Raw genomic sequence first — 12,114 nt, 5'->3', positions numbered from 1 at the left:
CGTAGCAGCTGATTTGGAAAACATTCTTCAAAATAGCTGTAGTGATAGTTTGTCTAATTTAGCCAAATGTTTCTATTAAGAGTTCAGTCACTGAAATCCTTAGTTTAGTGAACATGGTTATTTCCTCAAGTGATAATTAAACGGAAATCCAAAGTGAATGTGAAATGTAATTGTGAAACTGAAAATATTCTCGAAGTCTGCTATACTTTCATTTCTGCTGCTTTGGTCAGACATTTTGAAATTCGCTTTGAATTCTCACTTTAGTTAATAACACTGTCATAGGATTTTAAAAATAAAAACAAAATAACGTCTTTATTATAATCAGGCGACAGGCGTGTAACGACATACAGTAAACAATTCAATCCCATTACTGGACAAGAAATTCACAAGAAATCTAGACAGTGGGACTGAAACACTGACTGTATGTTGTTGCTCAAATCTGTTTAAAATAAAAACAGTTATTATGTTTATTTTGAAGTCCTGAAAGTACTGTATCCATGTTAGAGTATTGTCAATTTTATTATATTACCTGTATTATGTAACTACACCCTGTGCTGGCATTATACATTATAGGCACTGCGCTTTGTGGGGGCAAAATTAGAGGACTTGGGAAACAAAGGGGGGGAAAAAGCACTCTGTATTAGGGGTTTGCCTGCTGGAATTAGAAAGAAACACTGTTATACCTTTAATAATATATAGTATATTACAGTGTTTGTTCAGTTAATTTATATTTGTTGTCATCATCATATTAGTGAATATGAGCAAAATCAACTGTAGGGTCTATTAACTTAACAGTGGTCTAAACACAAAGCTGTGAAATTTAGTGTAATATTTTTTTGCAATATATGAAGACATCAGAGCAGTGTGAACAAACATTCCCACTTACACAGTACAACAGCTCTTACAAACAACACAGGAACTGTCCTTCTCCCTCCTGGTATTTATATTGTTATTTTGTATCAGTTGTTTTGTAAACAGAATCGATCGTTCTTCTTCCTGCTGTTTCCTACGTTGTTACTTTGTATCCCTTTGTCCAGGCAGCCAGGAGAGGGCATGTTCTGCCTGTGTAGAGTCTATTCGCTCTTTTTCTTCCAGGACTTTGTTTCTTTAAGAGTTTTAGTAAAACTTTCTCCCAACCCCTCCCAGTCATATCCGTTTGTTTAGGCTTGGACAGTGCGAGTAGTTAGCAGTTCATTTAAGAGCTGTGCGATCCTTCTAGGGGGTTGGGACATGCTTTAGGTTACCCCCCACCCCTCTTGCTGCATGAGGACATGACTCTCCATGTGGACCCTCAATGGCTTTAGAAGGAGATATGTGGACTTTGGATCCCCCCTTCTTCTGATCTGTGTTCCTGGATAGCTGCACGATGAAGGGTCCCCTGCAGGCTCTCACCCTGCTCTTGCTGGGGGCTGCCTGCTTGGCTAAGAAGCTAACGTTCCCTCTAAGCATTTCTGCTGCCCAGGTGAAGAGCGTCGTGCCAGCCACTCAGAAACCCCAGGTTGAGGGTGATCCCATGGGACTGTCTTTTGCCTCGGATCCTGGCCAAATCGACTTCTTGGCAATGGTGGACAACTTAGAAGGGGACTCTGGCAGAGGGTATTACCTGGAGCTTTTGATCGGGACCCCTCCTCAGACGGTGAGTAGCATGTCTAACAATAAAGGGTACAAGCTGGAAGTGAGAGGCAGGATTGGGAGTCATATAGTAAATACTCTAGGGGACATTATGGCTGTTGTGGTTATCGTGAAAGTAAGTTAAAGAAGTTCTAGAGTGTTTAATAAGCTTTCCCAGAGGTTGGTGACTGTTACTATGATTGGTACACTGGTAATTACACCTAGGGGGTAAGCTGATGTCATGACACTTTAATATTTATACTAAGGGGTGGGTGGATGTCAGGTTCAGTTAAAAAATATTTGCCCTGGGAGGTGGGTAAAGTAAAGGGCTGATTAATGTTTACCCCAGGTGTTATTGGCAGTGTAATATTATCTCCTGGGTGATTTGATGTCACGCCAGTCAGTTGTCTCATGATGGGGCAGGTTGATGGTCTGGGCAGGCGGACAGTTGCCCCATTATGGAGGGTTGATGGCATGGCCAAACAGGCAATTGTTCCATGATGGGGAGGTTTGATGGCGTGGGAAGTTGTCCCGGGATGGGGTCGGTTTGTTGGCATGGCCAGGCGGACTGTCGTCCCCGGATGGGGTCGGTTTGTTGGCATGGCCAGGCGGACTGTCGTCCCGGGATGGGGTCGGTTTGTTGGCATGGCCAGGCGGACTGTCGTCCCGGGATGGGGTCGGTTTGTTGGCATGGCCAGGCGGACTGTCGTCCCGGGATGGGGTCGGTTTGTTGGCATGGCCAGGCGGACTGTCGTCCCGGGATGGGGTCGGTTTGTTGGCATGGCCAGGCGGACTGTCGTCCCGGGATGGGGTCGGTTTGTTGGCATGGCCAGGCGGACTGTCGTCCCGGGATGGGGTCGGTTTGTTGGCATGGCCAGGCGGACTGTCGTCCCGGGATGGGGTCGGTTTGTTGGCATGGCCAGGCGGACTGTTGTCCCGGGATGGGGTCGGTTTGTTGGCATGGCCAGGCGGACTGTCGTCCCGGGATGGGGTCGGTTTGTTGGCATGGCCAGGCGGACTGTCGCCCCGGGATGGGGTCGGTTTGTTGGCATGGCCAGGCGGACTGTTGCCCCGGGATGGGGTCGGTTTGTTGGCATGGCCAGGCGGACTGTTGCCCCAGGATGGAATGGGTTGATGGCTTGGCCAGGTGGACTGTTGCCCCAGGAAGTTAGCATGGAAGCATATAGATTATCTATTGTATCAATGATTATAAAAAAAAATGCCCCAGGATGAGGCACCACTTGACTGGTCACCTGCAGGCTAAGTCATCTCTCTAAGACCTGCAGAGTGTATGCGTCTTTAACTGTAATAATGCTGTTCATTCAGAGGCTTCTGGTGAACCCAAGAGCAAGATCTCCGAGAGCAAACGTAGAACAGCAGGACTTGGAATTCAAAATCATGACTCTCCTACAGAAGCAGGGACAGTTTGGAAGCATGGGGATTTTCCTTTTTGGCTACTTCAGACTATGACTTGCAACTTTTAGTGACTAACACTGCCAATCCCTATCACATAGTTATTTCCAATAAACCTTTTCACAATGTAGATAAACTGGTATTTTTATGAAACTTTTTCTTTGCATCCAAGACATTTTCTTGTGTGTGTTTTTTTTTTTTTTATAAACTTGAGTTAGTGTTGTGGGACGATGCTTATTCACTTGCGACCAGTTATTAAAGTTGTCATTTGTGGTTATAATTAGTAAATATAAACATTTCCAGGAATCTCTCCCTGTGTGAGCTGATTAAATGCCACTGCATTCTATACTCTCAGGCAGTTGCATGATGAAAATTATGTATATATTCAATACACTGTTGAACAAATATCTGCACACCAGTCAAGCCATACGACTTGCTTTTCCCAAAGAAATCACAAATTTGCAGTGATGTTACTACCGCAAAGGATTCTGGGCAAGATATTCCTGCCTTCGCAGTAACATCACAGCAGATTTGAGATTCCTGTGGGAAAAGCAAGTCGTATGGCTTAACTGGTGTGCAGATATTTGTTTAACATTGTATTGACTATCCACAGACTTCAGGTGGAATGGGGTTTTCAATCCCAATTTTTCCCCACCATAACATTTTTGAGCTAGATCTATATGTTTGTTTAATATAGACCGGCTGAAGCTGGTTGTGAGCTACCTACCAGGTTTTGGCCTCTGGGAATGGAGGAATGATAATCTCGCCTGCCTGCTTTGATTTCTTATCTGCTAATCTGTGTCTTTTCACATGCCTTTTTTATCAGGTGTTCCCTGTCTGTAATCCTTGGCTTTACCTCTTGCACAATCACTGTATTGGCCTCCAGGGGTGACCTCTCGCCTTGTGAAAATAACTGTGAAATGGCTCCTCCATTTGATTGCTAGATTAGTTACCTGTAGAATTAAAGTAAATCTGTAGGCAAACAGGGAGATAATGATGTATCTTCAAGCTAAACAATGTTTCCGTGTGTGAGTTTACCTAGCTGCCAGCTTGTAGAACAAGTTTAAACTCTGGAGAATGTTATTTATTAAACAGTGAATGGAAAACATGAACTGGGCAAATCTCCAACTTGTTAGGTATGTTAGCTATCATTTTATGAATATATATATATATAGTTTTTTTTTTTTTGTTTTTTTTTACTTTGTAGTTTATTTTGTTTAAAAAAAATTAAAAATACTCTGATACGAAAACCCAAGGGCAGAGTACAGAATATTTGATAGAGTCCTAACCTCAACATCTGAGGAAAGGGATTTAGGGGTGATTATTTCTGAGGACTTAAAAGTAGGCAGACAATGTAATAGAGCAGCAGGAAATGCTAGCAGAATGCTTGGTTGTAAAGGGAGAGGTATTTGCATTAGAAAGATGGAAGTGCTCTTGCCATTGTACAGAACACTGGTGAGACCTCACTTGGAGTACTGTACACAGTACTGTAGACCGTATCTTCTGAAGGATATCTTAGAGAGAGTTCAGAGAAGGGCTACTAAACTGGTTCATGGATTGCAGGATAAAACTTAAAAGGAAATGTTAAAGGAACTTAACATGTATAGCTTGGAGGAAAGACGGGGGGGGGGGGGGGGGATATAATAGAAACATTTAAATACATAAAGAGAATCAACACAGTAAAGGAGGAGACTATATTTGAAAGAAGGAAAAACTACCACAACAAGAGGACATAGCCTTAAATTAGAGGGGCAAAGGTTTGAAAAAATATCAGGAAGTATTATTTTACTGAGAGGGTAGTGGATGTATGGAATAGCCTTCCAGCTGAAGTGGTAGAGGTTAAAGGGACACTATAGTCACCCAGACCACTTCAGCTCAATGAAGTGGTCTGGGTGCCAGGTCCCCCGGGTTTTAACCCTTCAGATGTAAACCTAGCAGTTTCAGAGAAATTGCTATGTTTACATTGTAGGGTTAATCCAACCTCTAGTGGCGGTCTTCCTGACAGCCGCTAGAGGCGCTTCTGCGACGCTGAATGCGAAATTTGCATCCAGCGTGCAGAACGTCCATAGGAAAGCATTAAGAAATGCTTTCCTATGGACCGTTTGCATGCGCATTCTGCTCCACTCGGGAGCTGACATCGGTGGGGGAGGAGAGGTCACCAGCACCGAGGGAGCCCGGCACTGGATAAAGGTAAGTGGCTGAAAGGCTTTTAATCCCTTCAGCGCCAAGGGAGGGGGACCATGAGGGTAGGGGGATCCTAAGGATGATCTAGTGTCAGGAAAACAAGTTTGTTTTCCTGACACTATAGTGTTTTTTTTTTTTTTAACACAGTGAAGGAGTTTAGGCATAGAAGTTGACTTGACTATCATTTTCTTAAGCATGCGTGGGATAGGCATAAGGCTATCCTAGCTATAAGATAAGGCCAGGGACTAATGAAAGTATTTAGAAAACTGGGCAGACTAGATGGGCCGAATGGTTCTTATCTGCCGTCACATTCTATGTTTATAGCTCTGAGATCTATTGTGGTTGGAAGTAATGGTGGAGCACGGCCATGAAAATTAAGCCTTCCACATTGTGAGTGCTTTAGGGTAAATGTTCCAAATCTGTTTTTGTCCCAGGCTTTCTTTGAAATTTCAAGGCACACCGTTGCGTTGTTTTGTGTGTGTGTTTTTTGTTTTCTTTTTCCATGAGCAACTTATAAATATTAGACTTCCGCAGAATTCTTTCATCTGCGCTGAATGAATCAAATAAATGCCTGTCGATCTTTGGTCAAGCTAATCGATTTGTTTGTCCATAGATTGACAGGCATTTGATGAGTTTGGCACAGCTGGGAGAGATGTGTTCACAAATCGTAAAAAGACATAAAGAGAGAGACGCATGCTTCTATCCAAATCCACCTATTCATTTTACTTAATTGCGGGCTAGGAATCACATGTTGAATGCAGTCTTTAAAGTGTGCTTTTAACTCCTGACTTCTTCGTGGCGCACTTCGAGTTGGCTTGAGACCCGGCAGTACGCCACATACACTGGTTAAATCATCAGTTTAGGGAATAGAAGATGTTTGGTTATATAATCCTAAAATAAGTGGGGACTATGTTCTGCTGCAGAACGTCTTCCTCTCAAGGATAGCTGTTGGAGTCTTTGAATAAATCCTTTCTCAATAGAGTTGACATGACTTGCAAAGTTTAATACAAGTGGCTAATGGGGTAATACTGTTCATAAATTGTAATTCCTATGGATAGCATACAAACCATCTTCATTCGTGTCCAAGGTTAAGAATTTACCCATATTATTGGGAGGGGGGAATGCAAGTGCAAGCACATCTTGGCCATGTGGGAATTGCAAGGGAGAGCCTTCAGAAGGTCTGTGGCTTGTATGAGTTGATTAATGGTTTGGTCAAGTTAGTCCTGTCATGTTATGCATAGCTTTTGTTTTATTTCCTGCGGGTGCATTTATAAACCATGCATGCTCCGTAATTCACGGAAAGGAAGAAAGGGGGCCGTGTAGAAGAAGAAAAACCACTTGTGAATTATCACATACATTCGTATATTTAGTAATGATTCCAAAATGTTGGCCTTGCAATCTAAGTATCTTAAAATGAAACATGTCCTTGAAATCAGCTGTTTTGGTTAATGCTTAATTCTTGATCTTTATATTGTTTAAGTCAAACTACTGACAATTATAAGGATAAATATATATTTATGTAAAGTCTTTATAGCTAACCAGGTTATTGCCTAAATCGGAAATTGACTAGGGAACAACAAATATTGGTTCAAAAGAGCAGACTTGGGAAAATTCTACAATTGTGTTTCCGACTGTTTGTTTCTTTTGACTGGCCCATACTGTAAAGGAGTTTGTTTCAAGCAGTCTGCCATAAGCCACCTCCTAGTGTTTTAATACATCTGGCAGTTAATCATTAAAGGGACTCTATAGTCACCAGAAAAACTACAGCTTAATGTGGTTGTTCTGGTGAGTATAGTCAGTCCCTTCAGGCTTTTTGCTGTAAACGCTGTTTTCAGAGAAAAAGTGTTTACATTACAGCCTAGGAATACCTCCACTGTCCACTTCTCAGATGGCTGCAATAGGTGCTTTCTGGGGCAGTGCTGCACACTATGCAGTACTGACATTCAGTGTCTCACTCTCTGCTCTGCATTCACACCCTCTGTTTCAAAATGTTTTGACTGCGCTTTCACAGCACAGAGCTGATTTATCCAGTTTTATCATTGCATTTAAACTTTCATTATAATTGTTTCTTTATTAGTGCACGTTTTCATTTTGAAAACACAAACCTATTGGATTATTTACAATGGGGAATACAAAATGCTATCCTTTTGACACACACTTTCTTTAGTAATTAAATAATTAAAGATGCCAAAGGCATTTCATGTTTTTAAACCTCTCCTAATGTTTGTTGATTAATTTGCAGTGAAATCTATCATTGGAAATGTTTTATGATGTGTGTAGGTTTGCCAAGACGCTGCCTACTTTGCCATTAAAGCAGAGCGAATTTGCATTCCGTGCTGTAGGGCACATTTTTTTCAGGATAAGACATGTCATAAGATTTCAATAGAGCACGATGTACCGACAGACAAGCTGAATGTATTGAAGCCAGTTCAGACAATGTATTCCACGAGTGTTACATGAACACTGACAGCCTCATGTAAGTTCCGTTTACGATGACTTAAACATACAGGCAGAGCAGTTATGTCTTCATTTACTGTGGGGCTAGCTGTCCACCGCCATCCCCATGATGTATTTATTTTTAATTCTGTTAAAGGAACACTATAGTCATCAGAACTGCAGCTTAATGTATTTGTTCTGCTGAGTATAATCCATCCCTTCAGGCTTTTTGCAGTGAACACTGTGTTCAGAGAAAAGGCAGTGTTTACATTACAGCCAGGAACACATCTAGTGGCCACTCCTCAGATAGTCACTAGAGGTGCTTATTGGGACTATGCAGCACTGGCATTCAGTGTCTCCACACTCTGCATTGAGACGCTGAACTTTCCCCATCGAGATGCATTTCAATTCATCATTATAAGTAGATGCAGGTTGGCCAGGGTAGCATTTAGCATCGCCCCAACCTGCCTACTTGGTTGAAATCATCCTATGGGAAAGCATTGTGATTGGTTGAGATAATCACTTCTGATGTCAACCAAGGAGGCGGATCAGGGACAGACCAGCGCTGCGCTTGACATAAGGTAAGATTTTTATATATTTAAGGGGACAACACGTTTGTATTGCCAACCCTATAGTGTTCCTTTAAGCCATGCTATGATTTCTTTCTAATGCTATGGGTTCACTGTGTGCACACAAACATTTTCTATCTTTTCCAATGACTTGTAGGGTGCATGCACTTACCTTTAATGTGAGAGCCTGTCAGATCTCCTCATATGCTGTCATTTGCAAGATCGCCATAAACGCTTTAGGGAATACAAACAGGGCCGGATTAACATAGGGGTTGATGGAGCTGCAGCTCCAGGCCCATGGAATAGGCCCATTGATTTAAAAATAAAATAAATAATAATATTAATTATTTTTTACACACACTACTCTTAGGGTTGCCAGGTATTTCTCATGTATTTCTTATGGTTGCCAGGTATTTCTCAGAAGTATTTCTCAGGTATTTGAGGCTGCCTAGCCGGTGCCGATATTGCAGTAATACTGGCAATACAAATGTCTGTCTCAGTATAAACAGAGATTATTCTGCAATATCCGCGCCGGCCAGTAGGGGTCGCTGTTTGTGTGGAGAGAGGCAGGGATGAGAAGTTACAGCATCTCCCTCCCTGCCTCTCTCTACTCACTGATCCGCCGGGAGCAGCTCTGCACAGAGAGTCCAGACAGCAGCTCCGACACTGCGAGACATTGGGACACTGGGAGACATGGGGACACTGAGACACTAGGCCTTGTGTCTCCCAGAGACCCGGGACATTGGGAGACGTGGGGATACAAACACTAGGGGACACTGGGCGACATGGGGCACTCCCAGTGTCCCTAGAATTTCCGTATCCCCATGTCTCCCAGTGTCCCTGGTGTCTCTTAATGTCCGTAGTGTGCCAGTGTCCCTAGTGTCTCAGTGTTTTCTAGTCTCCCAGTGTCCCAATGTCTCCCAGTGTCCCCATGTCTCCTAGTGTCTGAGTGTCCCCTAGTATAAAAGAAAAAATATCAGGCACTCACTGTGATAGGTTTATTGGATGTGACAGGTTTATTGGACAACTCAACGTTTCGACCTGTACCCAGGTCTTTATCAAGTCTCCAGTGTCACCTATGTATCACAGTGTTCCCTATGTATCAGTGTCTCAGTGCCCCATGTCTCCCTGTATCCCTGGTGTCGATGTGTCCGTAGTGTCTCAGCATCCCCTAGTCTCACAGAATCCCCTAGTCTCTCAGTGTCCCCATGTCTCACAGTGCCCCCAAGTGTCTGTGTCCCCTAGTATAGAAGAAAATCTCAGGCACTCACTGTGATAGATTTAAGCAGGTTTATTGGACACCGCAACGTTTTGACCTGTACCCAGGTCTTTATCAAGTCTACAGTGTCCCCTATGTATCAGTGTCTCAATGCCCCATGTCCAGTGGCGGCTCTAGACTTTGTGAGGCCTTAGGCGAAACTCAAACATGAGGCCCCCACTAACATCTAAAGTTAAAAATAGGGTTTGCATTGTGTGTATAAGGTGCTGTTGCAGAGGGTGGTAGGGTGGCTGTCGCAGAGGGTGGTAGGGTGGCTGTCGCAGAGGGTGGTAGGGTGGCTGTCGCAGAGGGTGGTAGGGTGGCTGTCGCAGAGGGTGGTAGGGTGGCTGTCGCAGAGGGTGGTAGCGTGACTGGGGCAGAGGGTGGTAAGGTGGCTGGGGCAGAGGGTGGTAGGAGGACAGTGACAGGGTAGTGGGGTGGTAGGAGGGAAGAGGGTGGTAGGGTGGCTGGGGCAGAGGCTGGTAGGGTTTCTGGGGCAGAGGGTGGTAGGGTGGCTGGGGCGGTAGGGTGGCTGGGGTGGTAGCGTGGCTGGGGCAGAGGGTGGTAGCGTGGCTGGGGCAGAGGGTGGTAGCGTGGCTGGGGCAGAGGGTGGTAGCGTGGCTGGGGCAGAGGGTGGTAGCGTGGCTGGGGCAGAGGGTGGTAGGAGGACAGTGACAGGGTAGAGGGTGGTAGGAGGACAGTGACAGGGTAGTGGGTGGTAGGAGGGCAGAGGGTGGTAGGGTTTCTGGGGCAGAGGGTGGTAGGGTGGCTGGGGCAGTAGGGTGGCTGGGGCAGGAGGGTGGTAGGGTGGCTGGGTCAGAGGTGGCTGGGGCAGAGGTGGGGTGGCTGTGGGTGGCTGGGGCAGAGGTGGTGGGGTGGGTGGGGCAGAGGTGGTGGGGTGGCTGTGGGTGGTGGGGTGGCTGGGGCAGAGGGTGGTGGGGTGGCTGTGGGTGGTGGGGTGGCTGGGGCAGAGCGTGGTGTGGTGGCTGGGGCAGAGGGTGGTGGGGTGGCTGGTGGGGTGGCTGGGGCAGAGGGTGGTGGGGTGGCTGTGGGTGGTGGGGTGGCTGGGGCAGAGGGTGGTGGGGTGGTTGTGGGTGGTGGGGTGGCTGGGGCAGAGCGTGGTGGGGTGGCTGGTGGGGTGGCTGGGGCAGAGGGTGGTGGGGTGCCTGGGGCAGAGGGTGGTGGGGTGCCTGGGGCAGAGGGTGGTGGGGTGGCTGTGGGTGGTGGGGTGGCTGGTGGGGTGGCTGGGGCAGAGGGTGCCTGGGGCAGAGGGTGGGGTGCCTGGGGCAGAGGGTAGGGTGGCTGGGGCAGAGGGTGGTGGGGTGGCTGTGGGGTGGCTGGGGCAGAGGGTGGTGGGGTGGCTGGGGCAGAGGTGGGGTGGCTGGGGTGGCTGTGGGTGTGGGGTGGCTAGTGGGGTGGCTGGGGCAGAGGTGGGGTGGCTGGGGTGGCTGTGGGTGTGGGGTGGCTAGTGGGGTGGCTGGGGCAGAGGGTGGTGGGGTGGCTGGGGCAGAGGGTGGCTGTGGGTGGTGGGGTGGCTACGGGCAGAGGGTGGTGGGTGGCTGGGGCAGAGCGTGGTGGGGTGGCTGTGGGTGGTGGGGTGGCTGGGGCAGAGGGTGGTGGGTGGCTGGGGCAGAGCGTGGTGGGGTGGCTGTGGGTGGTGGGGTGGCTGGGGCAGAGGGTGGTGGGGTGGCTGGGGCAGAGGGTGGTGGGGTGGTGGGGTGGCTGGGGCAGAGGTGGGGTGGCTGGGGCAGAGGGTGGTGGGGTGGGTAGTGGGGTGGCTGGGGCAGAGGGTGGTGGGGTGGCTGTGGGTGGTGGGGTGGCTAGTGGGGTGGCTGGGGCAGAGGGTGGTGGGGTGGCTGTGGGTGGTGGGGTGGCTAGTGGTTTGGCTGGGGCAGAGGGTGGTGGGGTGGCTGTGGGTGGTGGGGTGGCTGGGGCAGAGGGTGGTGGGGTGGCTGGGGCAGAGGGTGGTGGGGTGGCTGGGGCAGAGGGTGGTGGGGTGGCTGGGGCAGAGGGTGGTGGGGTGGCTGTGGGTGGTGGGGTGGCTGGGGCAGAGGGTGGTGGGGTGGCATAAATACCTTATGTTTCCCTGGTGGTCCAGTGGGCGGCCAGACTGTTTCCCTGGTGGTCCAGTGGGCGGCCAGGCTGTTTCCCTGGTGGTCCAGTGGGCGGCCAGGCTGTTTCCCTGGTGGTCCGGTGGGCTCCCTTTACAGTCTGCAGCTCCGCCGGGTGCAGAGCTGCAGACCACGTGGTAAGTTTAGTCTCGCGATCTCAGTCAGTCAGAGCGTTGCTGTGGTAACCCGCGGCAACGCTCTGATTGGGTGAGATCGCGAGACCCACTCAGTCTGCAGTTCTGCACTCGGCGGAGCTGCAGACAGGCTGGCTCTCTCCCGGGCAGGCATAGGAGGGGCCTCGCACCCGGCGGCATTAAGGGCAAGCCGCCGGGCCCCCTCCTGTGTCGGGTCCTCGGTCTCTGACCGAGGACCCGATCTGTCACACTGCCCTAAGGCGATTTAGGCGGCCGCGAGGCCCCCATCAGCGCGAGGCCTTAGGCGGCCGCCTAAATCGCCTAATTAGAGAGCCGCCTCTGTATGGGTGTGCTGTTCCTGCATTTTCCATCACTCCAACTAGACTGGGACGGGTTGC

The 12,114-nt window shown here is 48.2% G+C and overlaps 1 protein-coding gene across 1 annotated transcript in view; it reads left to right on the top strand.

The window, feature by feature from the left end:
- Positions 1–1,139: 1,139 nt before the first annotated feature.
- The window catches only part of BACE2 (beta-secretase 2), a 75,238-nt gene continuing 64,263 nt past the window's right edge, over positions 1,140–12,114 (top strand). Inside the window, exon 1 of the mRNA XM_063447076.1 lies at positions 1,140–1,636. Within this exon, the coding sequence (XP_063303146.1) occupies positions 1,367–1,636 (270 nt within the window). The 5' untranslated portion in view covers positions 1,140–1,366. The remainder of the gene's footprint in view (positions 1,637–12,114) is intronic.

Source organism: Pelobates fuscus, chromosome 1 (genome assembly GCF_036172605.1).
Source record: "Pelobates fuscus isolate aPelFus1 chromosome 1, aPelFus1.pri, whole genome shotgun sequence".
NCBI lineage: Eukaryota > Metazoa > Chordata > Amphibia > Anura > Pelobatidae > Pelobates > Pelobates fuscus.
The sequence above is the reverse complement of the archived record's forward strand: the minus strand, read 5'-3'. Positions and strand labels throughout refer to the sequence as shown.